The following is a 21,735-nucleotide window of genomic DNA, read 5'->3' on the forward strand; positions in this document are numbered from 1 at the left end:
CCGCAGGTGGCCTGGCAAAGAGAGGAAGGGGAGAGCAAGCAGGGTCCAAGGGCCCCCTGGGAAAATGTTGGGGTGTCTGTGCTGGGGGAGGCTCTGAGGAGGAGAGTTATGGTTCACAGACCTCTTGGGAGTGGAGGAAGGAAAGGGATCAAATTCATGAGTCACCTGGTCCTTGCAGCCATCACAGCTGCTTCTCCAGAATCCTAACTTCTGAGTCTTGTGCCTGTTCTGACAACCACAGCCCTCTGGCTCCCGGCAAAGCAGAAGCCCCGTCTGTTGGGCGGCAGATGGTCTACTTCAACCCACCCAGGTTGCCAAGTGTCCTCGTGCATGCTCAAGACTCTGGGCAGCACACCGGATGCGGACACCAGGTGAGCTCCGAGACTTGCGATAACCTGCCCAGGATGCTGGCAAAGGCTGCTGTCCCCAAGTCCCTCACACTTGTCTATCCACGGGCTTCCCTGGGTACTGGAATCTCAATGGTGGGCACATCCCCAAACAAGCTTGCTGTGAGGCTTCCCCCGTCCTAACGGCAGCAAAGAGAGAGATGGGTGCTTGTGTGCTATGGTGCCCAGGTCAATCCAATGAGCAGCACCCGGAGGTCTTCTGGCCCCAGACCCACGTCATAACTGGGGGGTAGGGCTGTCATGCTTGCATCAGTGTCTCACTGACGAGCCCGGCAGGGGAAGGAGGAAGGGAGGCACCTCAGCGATGGGCCGCTCACCTTCTAGTTAGTTCATCAGGCTACCATTTTGAAAAGCGTGTGGATGTCACATGGCCTCCAAGAACTGAGCTGGTAACAACAACCCTGCATGTGTTAAGGCTTCTGTCTGCTTCTTACAGCCACCTGGGAGCCTGAGGGGAGCATTTCGCTACTGTTTTCAGGGAAAGGAGCAAGAGAGCTACTTGGAGTTATCTGGGTCTCAGGTAAAGAGGCTGAGATGGAGCCCAACTGTCCTGGCACTGGGTTCAGTGACCGCCCCAGGCCACCGTGATGACCCCAGGTGGCATCTGCCTCCTCTTTCCAACCAAAGGGAGAGTGGAACGCAGGTCCACCTGCCCCTGCCCGCACCCCTGAAGTCTCCCCTGTGGTGAATTCACAGGGCGGGGTGGGTGGCCAGCATCAGCGCCGTCTTCCCATGCTCCTCACCATAGGCACCGCCCTTCAACCTGCCCTAAGTCACGCAGGCAAGGTTGTCCAAGACCCGGGGAACACAGCCCCACACCTCGAGCAGAGGGGGCGGCCAGGCAGGGAGCCTCGGAGGACAGGAAGCAGCAGGACGCTGGCCCTAGGCTCCCCATCCCTCCTGGCTGCTCCCCCTGACCTGGCACTTTGCCTTGTCTCAACAGGGATACTTAGCTGACCCAGATGGTAATTACAGAGTCCAGACATGTCAAACTCTCTAGGGTATTGTGAGCAGGTGTGTCCTGACTTTGGTTCCCCACAACAGGACTTCTGCCCTCCCTCTTTGATACCATAAGACTTAGTGGGGTGAGCACTGACAGAATCACCGCAGCCCAAACTTGAAGCAGGAAAAAAGACCACAGATCATCCAACTCCCCGCTTTTCTAGAGAAGGAAACTCATTAAAGAAAAAGGACCTCCCGGAGTTCCCATAAGGGCACAGTGCAAATGAACTTAGACGAGTATCCACGAGGACGAAGGTTCGATCCCTGGCCTCACTCAGTGGGTTGCTGTGAATTGTGATGAGATCACAGACGTGGCTTGGATCCTGTGTTGCTGTGGCTGTGTCGTAGGCCAGCAGCTGTAGCTCTGATTTTACCCCTAGCCTGGGAATTTCCATATGCCGACAGCGTGGCCCTGAAAAAGAAAAAAGACAAAGGACCTCCCAAGAGCTATCTGTTTACAAGCAGCAGACAGGGACTCGAACCCACATCTCACGATGTGGAAAGCTTGCTGCCTGGCTCTTCAGGATGAGAGGCCACAGGGCCAACAGGACCTCCACTGTCATCTTAGTCATCACTCATTTCACATGTAAACCTTCTGCCCTAAAGTGTTAAGAATTGAAAATCCCAGAGGATATATGCGAAACTAAATGTCACCAAAACATCTGATTCAGCAATTTGGGCTCTTGCCTCAGGGTCCGGACTGGGAGTGTGCCACTGTTTATGACACGTGAAGGTGAAATGCCAGATAAGAGAGATTCAGGCTGATAAATGCCACATATGTGAGACTTCTGGCTGTGTGTTTAGTTGTATGCAGCATCCTGTGAGCTGGGGACAGATTTTAATATGTCACCTCACAGTGGGACACAGCAGCTTCAGACTCAGGAGTCTCGGAAGGCACAGGAACAGGTCTCTGGGTCACAGCCTAATTAGATCAGTGACTGTTCCCACCAGGCGGGTGGCCCAGGCCCTGCTCCTTCTAGAAATGCCAGGCTTCCCTTCCAGAGCCTTACCTTTGTCTCGCCCGTTGCTGCCCAGTGCCAGTCCATTCACCACGGCCTTGGAAGCACCCACATCGCATTCTGAAAGAAAAGGAGCCTGAGGTTTGTGACTGCATCTCTCCGCCCTTTCTGGAGACCCATGGAGGTCGGGGGGGGGGGGGAATCCCACAGGCTTCCTCAGGCCTGGAGGGGGTGCTCTGGGGCGAATGGGAGAGTCCCGAGAGCACTGGGTGGCTTGAACCGGGGAGGATGCAAAAGCCAGTTGGGGAGGGGAAGGGTGCTGGGAGGAATATAAATGCTCTGGCCGCCTGGCTAAGGCTTTGCTTCTGCTATTTTTAAAAGATCTGCTTAGTAATTCCCTCAAAATACCATCCCAAGGCCGCTTGCATGCATCCCTGTGCCTCTGGAGTGAGCGCTGTCAGAAAACCAGGATAGAAACCTCAGGCTCTGGGCCATTGTCCTTTATCCGATGCCACTGAAGCCGTGCTGCCCACTGGTCCCCATACTGTCCCCAGGAGAGGTCCTTGTGCTCCTGTTGTGGGAATGACCTGGCTCCCTGACCGTTCTCCCTTCCTCTGTTCGGTCCCCCTTTCCACCCAGCCCTCACTCCGCATCTGCGTGCACTCGCCGAGCCCCCAGCGCACAGGACAGAGGAAAAGAAAACAGGACACAGCAGTGTGACCCTCTAAAGCCCCTCCACGTCAAATATACTGTATTTCACTTCTATTTTGAAAACAGAAATACTGAGGTTTAGGCTGGGACGTCAATCATTTATACTATCATTCCCACGAGGCAAAAAGAAAACTTGGAATCGAGTTTCCCAAAACATAAAAATGATTATTAGGAGTTCCCCTCGTGGCTCAGTGGTTAACGAATCCAACTAGGAACCATGAGGTTGCGGGTTCAATCCCCAGCCTCACTCAGTGGGTTAAGGATCCGGCGCTGTGGTGAGCTGTGGTGTAAGTTGCAGACGCGGCTCAGATCCCGAGTTGCTGTGGCTCTGGCGTAGGCCGGTGGCCACGGCTCGGATTAGACCCCTAGCCTGGGAATCTCCATATGCCACGGGAGCGGCCCAAGAAATAGCAAAAAGACAAAAAATAAAAAAATAAAATAAAAAAAGACAAAAACAAAAAAAAAAGATGGTTAGGAATATAAGGTTTTTGGGAAGTGCGATGGCCTGAATGTTGGCCTAAGCGGTCCCATTCAAATTAACAGACTGACCTTGCTGATGATGAAAAGCAAACAACCAGCAAGGCCCCAGTGGCCAGCGACTGCCTAGGGGACAAAGCCTCAGCAACACGCCCCACACTCCAGGCTCGCCGGCCACTGGCCCCAGCCCTTCTCCAGCGGCAAGTTCTTCCTGCCCACCACGCTGGTCTCACAGCCCCTCAGCACAGCAGAGGCTTTCTGACCTTCAGGCCTTGGTTCCTGAGAGGCCCTCGGCCAGGAGTGCCTGCTCCTCAGGGAACTCCTTCACGGCCTCAAGGCTCCCCTTGAATGCCACCTCCTAAGTGTCAGTGGAGACCTTTCAGAGTTCTGCTCAGCTGCAGACACCAAGACCCTCAGTGCTCCCTGCAGCCTAAGCCCCAGCAGTTCCGCATCCCAGCGCTGATGGCACAGCCCAAACAAGGCACGTGACCAGTGTGCTTGGGGAGAGCCCCTGAGGCCAAGAGCAACCAAGCCACAAACAGAATCCCACCAGCTTTGGTCTTTTAAAGCCTCTACGTGCCTGGATCTCAGGGTCCGATGCTTAGCATTTCATAATTAGCATCTCATTTTTATCTTTAATACCCAGGCCCCTGGAGCTAGGACTTAGGAACTCTTATTTTATAGATAAGAAATTTGAAGCTCAGAAAGGATGCCAGGCTCTCAGAGCACAAAACTGGGATTTGAAGGCTGGCCTGGTCCATCTCACAAGCTTATCTTTGTCCTCAGCTGGGATAAATTTTTTTAATTTTTTACGATAAAAAATAGGAGTTCCCGTTGTGGCTCAGCGGGTTAAGAACCTGACTAGTATCCATGAGGATGCGGGTTTGATCCCTGGCCTCATTCAGTGGGTTAAGGATCCAGTGTTGCTTTGAGCTATGGCGTAGGTCACAGATAAGGCTAGGATCTGGTGTGGATGTGGCTGTGGTGTAGGCCAGTAGCTGTGGCTCTGACTTGACCTCTAGCCTGGGAACCTCCATATGCTGTGAGTGTGGCCCCTAAAAAAAAAATTAATTTATATATATACAGAAGATTCTGTACAAACCAGATATAGTCTATATAAAAGAGTTTATATATATTCTGTTTCCCCAAATGCCCCACTCCCCAGTAGCTCATTTGACTGAGACTAGGTCTCCCTACCTGGACCCTTAACCATCAGCCTCCCTGACACCAACTACACTGCTGGGCCAGCCTGGGTGCTCCTGGTCCAGACATGAGCAGGGCTACTGCCCCCAAGCTCCTCCACCAGCAGCCAGGACCTCCCGACACTGGCCCCTCAGGTCCCAACCTGTCCACTGCCCCTGATCCACCTACAGATGAAGCCTAGTTCCTCCAGATACCAAAGTCCCCTTTGTACCTACATTTCTGGGTACAAAAAAAAAAGGAAGATGTTGGCAGAAAACCAGAAATCTATGGGAAAGAAACATCACAGATTCCACACTTCCGTATTTTCCAATTTTCCCTTCCCCACCCACCTGCCCTAATTTCTCTCAACTGTAGGTCTCCTTCCTAGGACTGTAGGCCTTGCTTCCGGCCTCCCCAAGCCAGCAGCCTCTGAGCTTTCACGAGTCCCTAGTCTGTGTTCTTCCTTTCCTTTTTTTTTTTTAAATTTTTTTTTTTTTTTTAATTCCAACAACTCAAATTGAAGCTATTTGGAAAAATCCTCCCATCCCCTCAGGCTCGAACCTCTGCAGCACAGAGTGTAGAGGCCACCTCAGCTCCACTGCACACTAGCTGGGGACCATGGACAAATCATCACCCCCAGGGGCCTCGGCGTGCCCATCTCTAGAATGGGCTGGTAAACCATGCCCACCTTTGAGGGTCTGCCAGGAGAGCAAAGTGAGAGATGGTAGGTAAAGCACTTCCTTCCCTCTGTGACTGACAGCCAAGCCCCAAAGCCTGGAATAAAAAACAAGCCGCTCTTTCTACCAAAAGTTAAAGCAAATGATTTCTGCATAGCTGCTTTCTCCCTTGTGACTGTTTTTATTAGAGGCAAAACCTTCCAGCAAGTAAACACACACAATGAATCTACTCCTTTTCCCACCTTCATCCGGGTGATGTTTTTGTTTCCTTCAAATTAAGACAGACGTTCCCAAGTGTGGGATTATCAGGCCAAAGGGTCCAACTTTTTTGGACTCTTCCTATGAAATGCCTCCTTTCCACGCCACACCTGGGAGAGAGGGAGGCTGGGGAGAGGTCCAGGCATTTCCGCACCTTCACCCTCCGGCCGGCCCCGCCCGGCCAACCTCTTCCACCCTTATGGGTGCTGGAAATGGTGATGCTGGCTTAAGCCAATTCTGATATTAGAAGAAAGAGAGGCTTTAGGCTGTAGAGTGAAGTTTAAAGAAGAAGAAAAGCACTGGCCTGTTTTACATGACAACAAAACCAAAAAGCCAAACAAGGAGAAAAACTGAGTTACAAGGCAGGAGTTACTGGCAGTGCCCCAGTCCACCTGGAAAAGAAGGGGCGCAGCAGAAGCACCCACAGAGTCAAGAACGAGCCCAGCCCCTCTCCTCACAAGGAGGGAACTGGAGCTGATGACCCCCAGATGGGACACTGGCCAGGCCTCGAGCACAGCACTCAGTACTTGAGAAGCCCCGCCTTAACGCTCACAAAGTCCCAGTAAGCTGGTGCTTTCGTGATGCCCATTTTACAGGGAAGGGTCCACTGCAGGCCAAAGCCCACAGTCCATACGTGGGGCCCTGAGCTGATCCACCCCGGCTCCTCCTGGTCCTAAGCACACACTGTCCTGCACAGTGTAGGATTTGACTTAAAAGGGCATTGCCTGTGAATCAATGGAAAGGCTTATTTCTCATCTCAAGTGGTCTCTGATGACACTCTGGAGATAATGCAGGATGGGGGGGCAGCCGAGTGAGCTCTCCATCCAGTGGTCCCCTGGCCCACCCAGCCTGCAGCTCCCGAGGTTGCAGGGCTCCCTCAGTCGCCAAGGTGGACCTTCATCTCCAGATGGAAACTTCTCGGCCTCAAATTCTGGGCTGGAAGGATAACCACCCTTGGCCAGGCAACCAACAGGGAGCTATTGCCTTCTCTGTCTTCCCTAGCCCAGGCTTTTCAGCACAGCTGCTCTAAAACAACTCAAAACAGGTCATTTGTCTAAGATTTTTTTGTTTGTTTTGCCTTTTAGGGCCGCACCTGTAGCATATGGAGGTTCTCAGGCTAGGGACTGAATTGGAGCTACAGTTGCTGGCCTACGCCACAGCCACACAGGATCTGAGCTGCATCTGTGACCTATACCACAGTTCATGGTCATGCCAGATCCTTAACCCACTGGGTGAAGCCAGGGATCGAACCCACATCCTAATGGATCCTAGTTGGGTTCATTAACCGCTTAGCCATGAAGGGACTCCTACATAGAGGTCTTGATTTTTACTACCAAACCCATTGCAAAAGAGTGATTTTGCCCTGACAAAAGAAATGATAAATTAGCTCATACCCTGGAGCAGTTACGGTCAATCTGTTTACTTTGCTTCAGTCTAAGAAATGCCACTGATGTGTATACCTATGTTGACATTTATCAAATTGTATAATTGAAATATCCATAGTTTATTGTATGCCAATTATATCTCAATGAAGTTATTAAATCAAGGAAAAGGGAGAGCCCATTATACAGATTAGGACACACACAGTATGTAGGAAGCATATAGCATAGTTCTTGACATACGGTAGGTACTCAATAATAAAGGTGATGATGACGACGACGGTTTATGACAAAGCTTTGGCAGTTACCAAGGACTCAAATAATAAACCATGAAATGCAACTGGGGCCTTCAGAGTAAGCGGGAAACCTGGGTAAGTGGCCCGGTTTTGTAGATTTGTCAAGAAGAGAAAGACAGGGTTTAAACTGACTTACCAGAGCTCATGGTGGCGGCAGGACAAGTCTTCTGAAACTGGGGCTCTGCACTGCTCTGCAGAAAAACAAACACCACAATGGAACTGATGAATGGCAGGTTCGAGATAAATCCCAATGGTTCACATTAAAAATGCAAACACCGTACATAACCCTGGATAAAACAGAGCTGAGCCAGGCGTCGCTGGGCCAGGCTCCTGGTTCTTGGTGGGCTGTGTACTGACATGACCTTGGGGACATCACTTGGCCTCTGTTTGGTCACCCACGTTTTTTTTGTCTTTTATTAAACTACAGTGATTTGGAATGTGCCAATTTCTGCTGTATAGCAAGGTGACCTAAAAACATATATACAGTCTTTTTTTTTAATATTCCTTTCGATTATGGTTTATCCCAGGAGATTAGATATAGTTCCCTGTGCTTACACAGTAGGGCCTCATTGCTTATCTATTCTAAATGTAATAGTTTGTGTCTACCAAGCGCAAACTCCCCATCTATCCCTCTCCCGCCTCCTTGGCAACCATACGTCTGTTCTCCATGTCTGTGAGTCTGTTTCTGTTCTGTAGATAGGCTCATTTGTGCCATGATTTTAGATTTCACATACAAGTGATATCATATGGTATTTGTCTTTCTCTTTCTGACTTCACTTACAATAATCTCTAGCTGCATTCATGCTGCTGCAAATGGCATTATTTCGTTCTTTTACATGGCCTAGTAGTATTCCACTGTATATATGTACCACATCTTCTTAATCCATTCATCTACTGGTGGCCATTTAGGTTGTTTCCGAGTCTTGGCTATTGTGTCACCCACACTTTGTTCATATATTATCCAAGATCTCTCCCAGCTCTAACATTCTGGTAAAAACCTCAAGCTACATGAGTCCATGTATGTCAAGGAGAGAATGAAGGAAAGAACCAAGATTTGGGAGAGAGTGAGGTAAAGTCAGAACACAAACTAATTACTGGAAAATAATAATGTTCTATACAGCTTATGATGCACAAGGAAATGTTCTAGCTGCTTTAAATATATTAATTCATTTAATCCTCACAAGAGCCATACAAAGTAGGCACTAATTTTGTATCAGTTCGCATCAATGAGGAAACTGAGGCACAGAGAGGTGAACAGCTCACCTGCCCATGTGGCAGAGGTGGTACTACATTCTGCGGCTGTGAGGTGGGAATGCATTCCACCTACGTACTGTTCTACAAATGGTAACCCTCTCATTTGATGAAGTCCTGGTTCCAGGTCCCCAGTCAACACTGAGTTACTGTCACTCATTTCACCTCTTTTAGAATCTTATAAAAAGGTATCATGGTGTGTGTAATCTTTTGTATTTGGTTTCTCTCACTGAGCATTACACAATTTAGCAACTGGGCTTATATGTGTGGGTCTATTTCTGGATTTTGTTCCTTTGATCAGTCTTTTTGGAGTCCATTGTCTTGATGACTAGAGATTTTGGTTTTTTGTTTTTCGTTTTGTTTTTTTGGTTGCTTTTTTTTTTTTCTTTTTTTTTTTTTTTTGGTCTTTTTGCCTTTTCTAAGGCCGCTCCCGCGGCACATGGAAGTTCCCAGACTAGGGGTTTAATAGGAGCTGTAGCCACTGGCCTACACCGGAGCCACAGCAATGCACCATCTGAGCCGCATCTGCAACCTATACCACAGCTCATGGCAATGCCGGATCCTTAACCCGCTGAGCAAGGCCAGGGATGGAACCCACGTCCTCATGGATACTAGCCGAGCTCATTAACCACTGAGCCACAACGGGAACTCCAATCTGGGGAAAATTAATGTTTTAACAACATTCAATTCTCCAATTCATGAGAATGAACTCTCTCCCTTTATGCAAGTCTCTCTCAATTTCTCTCAGCACTGTTTTGTAGTTTTCAAGGCACAGGTCTTACATGTATTTTGAACAGTAAGTTCTAGCTTCTAGAACACATCCGAAGGACAACCTGAAAAGCAGATCTTCAGGAGATGTAGAACCTTGCTATTTTAAGGCGTGGTTTGTAGACCAGGAAACACTGGCATCCGCTGGGAACTTATTGAAAAATGGAGAAATTCAGACTCGACCTTAGGCCCCTGAATCCATATCTGCATTTTTTTTTTTTTTTTTTTGGTCTTTTTGCCTTTTCTAGGGCTGCTCCCGTGGCATATGGAGCTCCCAGGCTAGGGGTCTAATCAGAGCTATAGCCACCAGCCTACGCCAGAGCCACAGCAACACTGGATCTAAGCCGCGTCTGCAACCTACACCACAGCTCACGGCATCGCCGGATCCTTAACCCACTGAGCAAGGCCAGGGACCTACAACCTCATGGTTCCTAGGCGGATTCGTTACCACTGCGCCACAACGGGAACTCCCATATCTGCATTTTAACAAGATCCCCAGTTGGTCCCAAATGTGAGACACAGTGATGTAGAGATCAACTCCCTGGTTCACAAATTCTGTAATAAGTCAGGGTCTGCACGGAGGGTCTGCACCAGGAGCCATGCTTTAATTTCCTCTTTAACACTGAAGGTGGGCACTGGATTCCTTTCTGGGTGCTGTCTTGTTCACTGTCCTTGGAACTGACTGACTAAAAACGGGGGGGGGGGGGGGGGGCGGCAAAACGTTGTCCTTCTAAGTCCTTGTCTCCAGCCCAAATCAGCAGAAACCTTGCCTCCATCACTGTCCAATATATCTGAGACTATCTGTGACCTTCAACAGCCCTTCAGATTGTCCTCTAAGCTGTGGAAACGTTTGTTCTTTCTGTTAAGAACACAATCTGCTCTGTTCTCTTTGCCCCAGTGGTTTTCAATCCCGGTTTTATGATATCTTTCTTTGCCTCCCAGGACTCAGAGATGTTGGGCTATCATCCTGATGTTTTATTTTTCAAATAATGTTAATAATCATGTTAAGGTTTTCTTTATTTAACTTTTAAAGCACGACTGAAGAAACGTTTTTGCTTTAACCATGAAGATATCTTAATAGAGCTATTTTTCTTTCTTTACAGTCCTTTCTAACCTTTATTGGCATAAAGAGCATTTACATAGTTGAAAACAACGTCTGGACAGCTTTGTGTTCTAGTTCTTAAATATTTCATAAATACTTTTCTCGATTCTTACAGTCCTAAGTACATAAATGAAATATTACACAGTCGTAAAACATGAAATAATGCTATTTACAGCACCATGGATGAACCTGGAAATTATCATGCTACATGAAGTAAGCCAATGAAAGACAAATATCACACGACATCAGTTATATGGGGAACTTTTAAAAAATGATACAAATGGAGTTCCCATCATGGCACAGCAGCAACGAATCCGACTAGGAACCATGAGGTTGCAGGTTCAATCCCTGGCCTCGCTCAGTGGGTTAAGGATCCAGCATTGCCATGAGCTGTGGTGTAGGTCACAGACAAGGCTTGGATCTGGCCTCCCTATGGCTGTGGTGTAGGCCGGCAGCTTCAGCTCCGATTAGACTCCTGGCCTGGGAACCTCCATATGCTGCGGATGCAGCCCTAACAAGACACACACACACACACACAAAAAGGATACAAATTATCTTCTTCACAAAACAGAAACGGACTCACAGAAAACAAAGGTTACCAAAAGAGATGAGGGAGAGAGAGAGAAATTAGGAGTTTGGGATTACCAGATACACAATACTATACACAAAATAAACAAACAAGGACCTACTGTACAGCCCAGGACACTATACTCAATATCTTTTAATAACCTAAAATGGAAAAGAATCTGAAGAAGTGGGTTAGATAACTGAATCGCTCTGCTGTACACCTGCAACTAACAACACTGTAAATCAACTATGCTTTAGTTTTTAAAAAGTACACAGCACAATAGCATTCTTAGGCTGGGGAAGAGATGAAGGGAAATGTCTTACAAGGCCAACAAAAGGATGCCTTGACTCACATCTGATGAGTCAGCACTGTCTGTCACATGTGGGTCACCCTTTGTACATTTTATATTCCTCAATACAGATACCAGTAATTTTGAGGTGTCAGCCCCATCCTTACTTAAAAACGGATCTAAAGTACATATGGCCAGGGAGAGTGTCCCTAGTACTAACCATCACTTTGACACAAAGGTGCACCAACCAGAACAGAGGCCAGATGTAGCACTCTTTCAGGGTGAGGGGCTCCTCAGGCCAGGTGTTTACCATATAGTGGTTGGATTGTGAAAAGATGGAAGGAGACTGGGCCCTGGGTGGTAGAACACTATTCCAGTACCTTTGGAACTCATAGGACAGTGGTAGGTGGCAATGACAATGCCTAGGTGGGTGCCAGCTCTGCACACAAAGACTTCTTGAGTAGTAGGCTCTGTTACAAGCTCTCACGTGATGCTTAAAGAGGCAGCAGGGGGCAGTTTAAGACAAAAGAAAAATTGGGAGTTTCCACTGTGGCTCAGCAGGTTAAGAACCCAACTAGTATCCATGAGGATACTGGTTCGACCTCTGGCCTTGCTCAGGGGGATAAGGATCTGGCATTGCCATGAGTTATGGTATAGGTTGCAGAGGCAGCTCGGATCTGGCATTGCCGTGGCTGTGGTGCAGGCCGGCAGCTGCAGCTCCAATTCCACCCCTAGCCTGGGAACTTCCACATATGCCAGGGGTGCGGCCCTAAAAGGAAAAAAATTAATAAAAATTAAAACTGCAGCAGTGGCAGTTGTGCTGAGGACGGCACTCGGTGTCCCATCCTCACCACTGGTGGCAACAGTGCTGACATCCTATCCAGTCTATTCCGGGGCCAGGTTTTGGCTCTGAGCCCACCCAACTTAGCCTCCCTGGATTTCTGCCCCTGTTTGAGTGCCATTCTCCTGGCTCCCATAAACCCCAAACTACCTGAGATCTTGCTAATAAATCCCCCTTTTGAGTTTGAGTTGAGTTCATCAGAGGTGGTTTCTGGTCATGTGCAACCCAAGCATCTTGAGCAGCACAAGATGGGGGAGAAGAGAGCCCCCAAAGGTTTCAGTCGGAGGGGAGAGTCTTCCTTCCTCTCTCCTAAGGGGGGCATCCAGAGCTGAATCCTGTGGCTCAGCAAATGGCTTTGTCTCTACAGCCTGAAGAGCTCAGAGTCAGGGCAGCAGAGATGCAATCCAGAAGCAGCACAGACCGAGTCTGACCAGAAGAATGCAGGAAGATTTGGAAGTCACAATCTAATCCACGCAGTTTATTTAGAGATAGTACAAGTATTACAATCATATGTAGAACATGAGAATTCATTTTATATAAAAACCTCTGACACTTAATATTTGTTTAAAAACTAAACTGTAAAGAGTTGGAGTTGGCTGAGAACATGATGATGGCACATCTTTGGAATTTCTCCCCCAGGTCCCCTCCAGAGGAGGCAGGGGCCTTTGGGTCAAAGCCAAAAGGATGAACAGTGCCATCTAGTGGCAAAACTGGACTGCTGCCAGCGGGTATCCCTGCCGTGATTTGCAGCAGCCTATAGTGTTGCGGCTTGGGTGGGCGAGCCAGGGCCAAGTTGCCTTTCCATCCCTCGGGCTGTGGGGACCTACTGTACTTGATCAAAACACCACAGCATCAACCCAGACATTCCACCAAAAGAACAAGATGTGAAGTAGCCAATCTTGTTAAGAATGCATCCAGATAATTAACGGCTCTGCATGGTCCCTCTCCAAAAGCACGACCCTGTAATTCGTTGATAAGTCTTGATGACACAGAGTGAATAATTACGAAAAAGCGAAAGTTATACTCATGTTTCCAGCTGAAAAAGAATCCAATAACTAAATATGGGTTGTTTATTAGGGAAGGAAAGAAGGTCCTTCCTTATATGGATCATTGAGTTTGTCTGTAAAAATGAATTCAAGGTCCAACAAAGATTCTTGGAAGAGAAGGAGCAGCTAGCTGGCCTCTCACGCAGCAATGTTCCTGCTTCTCCTGTGCCCTATGGTGTTTTGCCTCTGCTGCTTCTCCCAAATACTTACATATACATACCTGATCATGTTTCCGGAAGGGAGACACTGTGTCATCCTCAGAATTGAGAATTTAGTGGGTGCTCAGTCATGAACGTGGCCCTTGTCTGTATGTAGCCATCAGAACCTAACTTTCAAGTCTTATCTTCAAAATAACCAAGACCCTCCTTAACTCCATTATAGTTGCCTTAATAGGAACAGACCAAACTCTGGCTTTGAAATCCAATCTGGGACTTGATTTTATATATATCTGCAAAGACTTCCAATAGCTTGAAAAGGACAAGGACATAAAGGACAGCTCACAAAGCCCCAGAATACATGCTTGGCCTTACTGCTTTATACTTGGCTGATCCACCAAGACAGGCACCGTTCTCCAATTTTTTTTTTTTTGACAGCTCATCTTCTTCTCAATCTCTCTTAATGTCATATCTCTTCAAATGCACTCTCTACAGTATTGGCGAGGGTGGAGAAGGCTCTTCAGAGAGCCAGAAAGGATCAACACTGAGTCGCGAACATTGCCTTTCAAGGGGAGGAAGTTAGGATAAACTTGACCCCGACCTTAACTTCAGCCTGGAATCCCATGACACGGCTGGGGGCTCAGAACATAACAAGCACATGGTTTCTGTGAAAAGACCGAGGCTCTGGAGAGGGAGCAATAGGAAAGCCTGTCCGAAAGGCCATCCCCCACATCTTCCCATTTCCTCCTGGAATCCCTCCAACGTGGTTTCCGTTCTAACCAATTATCGAAAACAGCCTTCAGAAAGGTTTCCAGGGCACACACATGGCCAAGCCCAATGGTTTCTGCAGTGGTCGGGGCCTCACTGACCTTGCCCCTGAATTAAGACAGTTAACTCCTTCCTCCTCCCACAGGCATGTTCTGGTCCTGATTTCTACTTGTCACTGTGGACAGGTTTACACTGGGCCCTGAAGCTCTTCCTTCTAGAACAGGACCTCTGCAGTATTTCTAGGAGTTCAAAGAGCTCAAGGGCCCTGAGCGGGGTCCTCTTTCCTTTCCAACCGCATGCTCACGCTTCCTAGAGAATGGCACCTGGACTATTAGGACCAGCAGGACCCACGCAGGCTCGCTAGCCCGTTTTCATGGTTTTCCCACCTGTTTTGGAAGAAAATTCCCTGAGCCCCCTCAGGCCACCAGGGAAGCTGTGCTTTTATCAACGGAGTTTCTTGGTCAAATTTCAATGGAGGAAAAAAAAAAAATCCATGGGGCTCCTCTGAGCTCAGAGAGGTTGGCTGCACAGGACAAGGCCAAAGGAAAAAAGGCAGCGAACCTCCTACGAATCATGTATCATTTATACTTCCTGAACTTTCCTTGGATGAATGGGTTCTCCGGCTCCAAAACAAAAACAAAAAAAAAAACAAAAAAGAAGGTTCATAAACCAGAAATCTAATCTGCCTCCTTATTATGTAGGTGCAAAAACAGATTCAGAAAAGTTCCCCTTAATTTTGCTCTTGAATTCCATCTACTAAGCCGGCTTTCCCTCCCCTCCCTCTTCTTCCTTCCTCAGGGCACCTTCAGCCTTTGGCCTCTTGGCAATGGACGCTGAATTCCACTTGAGAGTCCTTTCACAGCCAACACATGAATTGGATGGTGCCATCTCCCCCTTAGAACTTTCCAATATCACTGCATTACTCACTGAACAATGCAAAGTGCCCTAGTCATCAGGTGCAAATACTGGCCAAGTCCATTACTCATTTTTCCCTGCCTTGCCTTCCTAGTCTCTGCTCCTCCAATCAAGACCGTGAGCCCCCTCCAGTAGGCGGGGTCTTGCTCATCATCTCCTCCAATCAAGGCCATGAGCCCCCTCCAGTAGGCGGGGTCTTGCTCATCTCTGTATCCTAACGCTGGTATGGTGCCTAGCTTAGAGCAAGCACCCAACAGGGAATGTCTGCGCCCTGGGTAGGTCTGGGTCCACTGCTTTCTGTTCTCTTACCACCTCTGTCTCTCCATCCCACACCTAATGCCTCGCCTAGTCTTGTCAATTCTTCCGCCCCCATGACTCATGCGCCCCAGCCACACTCACTGTTCCATTCCATCACCTCATTCCCAGACCCTAACAATGGCCTGATAAGCCTCAGAATCACCCTACAGCCCAGGTCCTGCCATGTTCTGACTGTGGAGACGTTCTACAGTGAGAGTGTTCCTTGGTCAAATTTCAATAAGAGAAAAAATATATATGTATCCATGGGGCTCCTCTGAGCTCAGAGAGTCTGGCTGGGCAGTACTGGGCCAAAGGAAAAAAGGCAGCGAACCTCCTAGGAATCATGTACCTAACACACAGACCCAATGATGCCATCCCAAAAGCAGTTCTTTAGCATCTACCAGGCCCCCAGAATAGTACTTGGCCCAAAGGGGACCAACATGAATCGGACGGCTGCTGTCTTTGAGGCCATCACAGCGTTGCAGGATAACAGACGCGTCCCATTTAAATACAATACGAAGGGTGACCCTCTGCTAGCGATCTAACCTAAGTGTTACAGGAGCATAGAAAGAAAAGAACTAAATTCTGCAAGGAGAGAGCAGCAAGGAATGATAAATACTAAAAGCTCTTAATGTTCAATGGCACACCTTCTACCCTCAGCTCAAATGCCACACTTCGGGAAACATGGTCTAAATATCCAAATTTCACAAGGCTCTGTAAGATGAAGTCCCAATTACTTTTGTAGCCTCATCTCCCCCTTGTGCTCAATAAGCCCTAAACTCCATGTGCATCATATTTGTCATTCCTACTGAATCCTGAACAAGATTTCCCATTTCCAAGTCTTTAATTCCATCATTACTTTCCACTAATACCCTCTCTCTCACCTCCCCCAAATGTTAAGGCCAATCCCACTCACCAGACGCAGTGCCCCCACTCTGCAATGGACGATTTTAATTTTGGTTTAGTTTGGTTTTGTTTGTTTCATTTTGTTTGCTTTCTAGGGCTGCACCTGTGGCCTATGGAGGTTCCCAGGCTAGGAGTCAAATCGGAGCTGTAGCCAGAGGCCTACACCACAGCCACAGTAACCCTAGATACGAGCCGTGTTGGCGACCTTCACCACAGCACACGGCAACACTGGATCCTTAACCCACTGGGCAAGGCCAGGGATCAAACTTGCGTCCTCATGGTTACTAGTCGGATTCGTTTTCACCGAGCCACTATGGGGACTCCAGTTTAGTTTTTAATCACTATTCAAAGTCATCATGAGAAGGAACTCTTTTTAATAAGACCTATTTAACTATCACAGAATTCAGAAATCTCATGCCCAAGATCCCACCAACATCATCACACTCTCATCCCACGCCCTTGCCAGAGATGGGTCAAGATCCAGAGCGGAAAGGTTGGCCACTGATAACATCCACAACCGTTTTTTCACTTGTATACTTAAATGAAGTCTTTATATAAACATGCTGAGTGGACTCTGCCAACAAAACTGCCAATAAGCAAAATACAGCCCCAAACAGTTTCGAGTCTTATAAATGCAAAAGTATTTGAGTTGCAGACAATAGAACTTAGGAAATAATATATGATTACAAGTTATGGATAACAATGCATGGTTTACAGCCAACATAAGAGACAATTACTATCCTTGCTTTAGAGTGTGCTCAATATCCACTGCCAAGAAAAAAATGTTAAAGGCATTTAAAATGTTTTAATTCAAAAAAAAATGCAAACAAATCTACGAGAAAATGTTCACTTAGGCTGATTAGTTTTAAAAAGATTCAAATCATGACTGTTTTTTGACACTTCTCAAATTAGTCCATACCTTTAAAAACACCATCACTCAGTCTGGGCAAAGGCAAAGGCAGTTATATTTTCCTATAGTCAGTGACACTGTAAATTGTTACTGTTATTTTCAGCTTAATATGTCAAGACTTAATGAACCGCCTACCCTTTGTGCTTTAGGAGAATCCAGCTCAAAGAAAAATGACAGGAAAGCTACAGAGAAAGGGATGTTTATCACAGCTTTATTAACAGTGAAAACCTAGAAACACTCCTGCATTCAGTGACAGGGGACCAATTACATGGCCACGCACCCTCTGGGTCGACTGAACAGTTAGGAAAATAATGGTTATGTGGACCACACGACACAGGAAAACACTTCTTACAAGATTAGGTGAATAAGGCAGGACGTAGGACTGGGTGACGCTTGTGATTATAAATATATAAAAACCCAAACACCGGCACATACTTCAAAGGAACTATGTCCAAAGTCGACTAATGATGTGGAAGTGTGGAATTACGGGTAACTTTTAAATTCCCTTTCTACCTTTCAAACTGTGTATAATGTGGTTATAATACATTTCTCTTTTGGTGACAAGAAATTGGTTTTGATCTCATCCCTGACATCTGGTATGTGCTTGTGTCACCTTTAAGGATGCATCTTTAATCATTTTAAGGGCAAAGTCTAGGAGACGAGCTAAAAAAAAAAAAAAAAAAATGCCACGAGCAGTCTTGTTCATTAGGACAGGGCAGCGCCCTCAAGATGCAATCTTCTGTGGGACTCAGAGCAAATACCCCAAATGTGGAATTCCAACATTAATTGCCAGTGATTGCTTTTGTTTAATGAAGCCAAACTACTCCCATGCAATTCCTTATGAGGACAAGGGGGGCAATAACGCGGCTAGAGTGTTCAGCCAGATTTCCTAAAGAAGCAATTGCACCAAAGCATTTTATCTTAAAATAGTCCACAGGGGCTGCCAGGTGACAACACATGCAGTACCCCCATCACTCCCCAGGCCTGCTCACTGCCAATTCCCTGCTCCTAACCCGACTTCGCGACATTCCAGAGCCCTGAGCTCCTCACACGCTTTATATGTACAGCTCTGGGCACACAGTTTCTTAAGCAGGCATTGTTAACCAAGACGAGTCTTCAATACAAAAACTGGCCCATTTGTCTTTCCCAAATATGGCTCTGTCTACAGAGCCAAAACAAAGTGGCCTCACCGAAGCCTCCAGTATACCTGAAACCCTCCACTCAGGAAATCTAGAGCATTCAAACAAGGGCAGATGCCCAAACTCGTTAGAGAACAGCACATCATCTTAGCTCTGTTTAAACTGTCAACACAGAACCTCCAACTAATCAAGGGAATAAGCCCAGGCTACGGATGATGCCTTTCTTCTGAAGCAGTTGCCACCCAATGTCCACCTGTAGAGACAGCATAAAGGAGAGCATTATTGAATTCTCAGGAGTCAAGGTCAAACCACAGGCTATAGATAGAGAGACTGAGAAGTTACTGTGTGGGGCTGGAAAGCTCAAACAGCTGAAAAGGGGTCTTTCAGCGTTTGGGAATGGGAAAGAAGGGTGGGTTTGATATGGCAGGAGAGGGGTCCACTCTTGTAGACAAGCCCTAATTCCCTCTCAACTTTGCTTTTAAACCACAACATTCCTAAGGCGATGTAGTTACCACATCATATATCACACCGACATCTGCAGTGCAGGCCCATACCTCACTCAGGAATGAGAGAACAGACGTCCCATTCAGCAAAAAGACCCTGGGTTTTCTGCACACGTACAACGTAAATACCTCAGGTCATAATACTGGCCTATTCAGGAATTGCTTGTTTTCCTTAAGTCGTTCTGAAATTCTACTGAAAATACACTTCTTCTAGCAAGAAGCCAAGAGAAACACGGAAAGCATCATCTTTTCTGAGAAAGCCTCTCTTCTCAGCAGCATCTGTTTAAGAACCAAGGTAGAACACATGTAGCCAGGCCCAGAATCAATCATCCCTGAACCCAGGCCCTGAAGGCTGAAGGCTGCATCAGACCCCTGGTGCCTAACGGTATCAATGGAAGGGGACACGCCACCTTCCATCTACCATGCAGTGAATGGTACATCAGCTACTTTTCTCTTTTAACTGTATTTTGCACTAATTTCAGGCACTTTTTGCATTTATATCAGGTATAAAAGCTGCATCCAAGCATTTGGAAATACAGTGCAAATTTCTGAAATGACTTCTCTTCAAACTAAGCTAAAATCAATAAAATATTCACTATAGTGCCAAGGTCATAGCAAACATTCAATAAAAAGTGTGTTTTTTTGTTTTTGTCTTTTGTCTGTTTAGGGCCACACACACAGCGTATGGAGGTTCCCAGGCCAGGGGTCTAATCAGAACTACATCTGCTGGCCTACACCATAGCTCACAGCAACTCCAGATCCTTAACCCATTGAGCAAGACTGGGTACTGAACCTACAATCTCATGGTTCCTAGTCGGATTCATTTCCACTGCACAAAGACAGGAACTCCAAAAAAGAAAATGTGTGTTTTTTTTTTAATTTACATTGCTTCTCAGACCAGATTACCTGGAAATAAGTTGGCATCTATTATACATTTAAATATTAATTAGCATTATATATATGCATATATATATATATACACAGACACATTTCTGACTTCAGTTGCTCTATGTGTATCCAACTATATCAATAATCACTTTGAATATCAATGGTCTAAATACACCAATTAAAAGAGAATATCAAAATGGATCAAAAAACAAGACCCAAAGACATGCCATAAGAAACCCACTTTTTTTTTTCCTTTTCTTGGCCACCCTGTGGCATATGGAGTTTCCAGGCCAGGGATCAGATCCGAGCCAAAGCTGCAACAACACTGGATCCTTAACCCACTGTGCCTGGCCAGGGATTGAACCTGCATCCCAGCACTCCCAAGACACTGCCGATCCCGTTGAACCATCTCTTCGTTTCCTAAATGGCAACCGTGACCCGACCACTTACACACATCATTTCTAATCCTGAGAACCCCACTGTAAGGTTTTCTATACTCATTCTGCAAATGGAGAAACCGAACCTCAAGGGACATGAAAAGACTCACTGAGGAGTCTTAGAGAAAGAAGCAGGAAAAATCCTGGTGCTGGTCCCAAGCCCAGGCTTTTTCCATCCCATGATCTTCACCCCAAAAGGCACAACACAGTCCCTGCTGGGAGCAAGATGCCCCCATTTGAAGGCTATTCAGAGAACAGATACACCTTAAAAAAGAGAGATGGATAATCTTAGGAGGCATTTTTATCCAGCTGTGGCAATAAGCAAACTTATCAACCAAGGTAAGAGATGGCGAGGAGTTCCCGTCGTGGCGCAGTGGAAATGAATCCCACTAGGAACCATGAAGCTCAGGTTTGATCCCTGGCCTCGCTCAGTGAGTTAAGGATCCGGTGATGCCACGAGCTGTGGTATAGGTCACATATGCTGCTCGGATCCTGCGTGGCTGTGGCTGTGGCTGTGGCTGTGGTGTAGGCTGGCCGCTGTAGCTCCGATTTAATCCTTAGCCTGGGAACCTCCATATGCTGCAGGTGCAGCCCCAAAAATGCAAAAAAAAAAAAAAAAAAAAAAAAAGAGAGAGAGAGAGAGATGGCACCTGCCCTTGAAGACCTTATGTTCTAGTTGAGAAGACCAATAGCCTTGGAAGAGCATCTATGGACTGTCCTCCACTGTAGGAATATACCAGCCAAGAGAAGACAGAGCTTCAAGACTTACCCAGCAAAAGACCAGGGACATGCTGGCAAATATACCCTTTTCTGAACATTTAAGGGCATCCATGTAGTTCTTACAGCATGAACTTCTCTACAGAGAGTTCGCTGGGGGAAGTTAACCAGAACTGGATCACACACAGCACTTTCGAGCAGCCTTTAGGAAGCAATGACATCCATCAACACCCCCTTACCCATGCACGCACACCTTTAAAAGGTGCAGAGACTCCAGAATAAATAATTTGGGTTTCATTTGCTGCTCTGCCACTTACTAGATGCTCAAGCTGAGGTCTGTCAGAGAATCATGTTAAGACTCAGTTTCTTCATCTGTAAAATGGGAATAATAACAGCGGTCAGCCCCAGAGTGTTACAATGAGCATTAAATGAGGTCAAGCACATCACGGTCTTACAATGCGCTCGATAAAACTCCTGCTGCTTTCGGCATGACCATCATCATTGGGTGCATCTGTGGCCGAGGCTCAAATCCACTTTCTCCTCAGCTGGTTTCTGAGCAGCAGCAGACGTTCTGTGTTCAGCTCCAGGGAAGCTCACCTCTTCAAGCTTAAAGAACAGTCTCAGTCAGCGCTCCTTCCAAGAGCTTTCTGTACTTATGTCCTCTCTCTCCTGAAGTTACAGGGCTTATCGGCCCAAAAGCACAATCCTCCAAAACTCAACTTCCCACAAGAAGCCAAGTAACTAGTCTCCGTTTTCTCCCAAGGGTAAATCCTCAGTGGATAGTTGCATGACTGGTTAGGTATCACTGGATTGAGATATGAAGATTATCGTCTTCCATGTCTGTGCTACTAACAAGCTGTGCTCCTCGCAAAGTTCCCGAGGTGGTA

The 21,735-nt window shown here is 47.0% G+C and overlaps 1 protein-coding gene across 50 annotated transcripts in view; it reads right to left on the reverse strand.

The window, feature by feature from the left end:
* SORBS1 (sorbin and SH3 domain containing 1) overlaps positions 1-21,735 on the reverse strand; it is a 240,825-nt gene that overhangs the window by 116,007 nt on the left and 103,083 nt on the right. For all 50 annotated transcript variants that reach the window (XM_005671335.4, XM_005671334.4, XM_084994930.1 and 47 more), the window contains exons 3-4: positions 7,485-7,539; positions 2,420-2,488 (exon numbers count right to left, since the gene is read on the reverse strand). In XM_005671335.4, coding sequence (XP_005671392.3) covers positions 2,420-2,488; positions 7,485-7,494 — 79 coding nt within the window. In that variant the 5' untranslated portion in view covers positions 7,495-7,539. The remainder of the gene's footprint in view (positions 1-2,419; positions 2,489-7,484; positions 7,540-21,735) is intronic.

Source organism: Sus scrofa, chromosome 14, assembly GCF_054392235.1.
Source record: "Sus scrofa isolate SSC_HxYL_T2T_F1_AM1 chromosome 14, Sscrofa_HxYL_maternal_Yorkshire_Landrace_v2.0, whole genome shotgun sequence".
Taxonomy (NCBI): Eukaryota; Metazoa; Chordata; class Mammalia; order Artiodactyla; family Suidae; genus Sus; species Sus scrofa.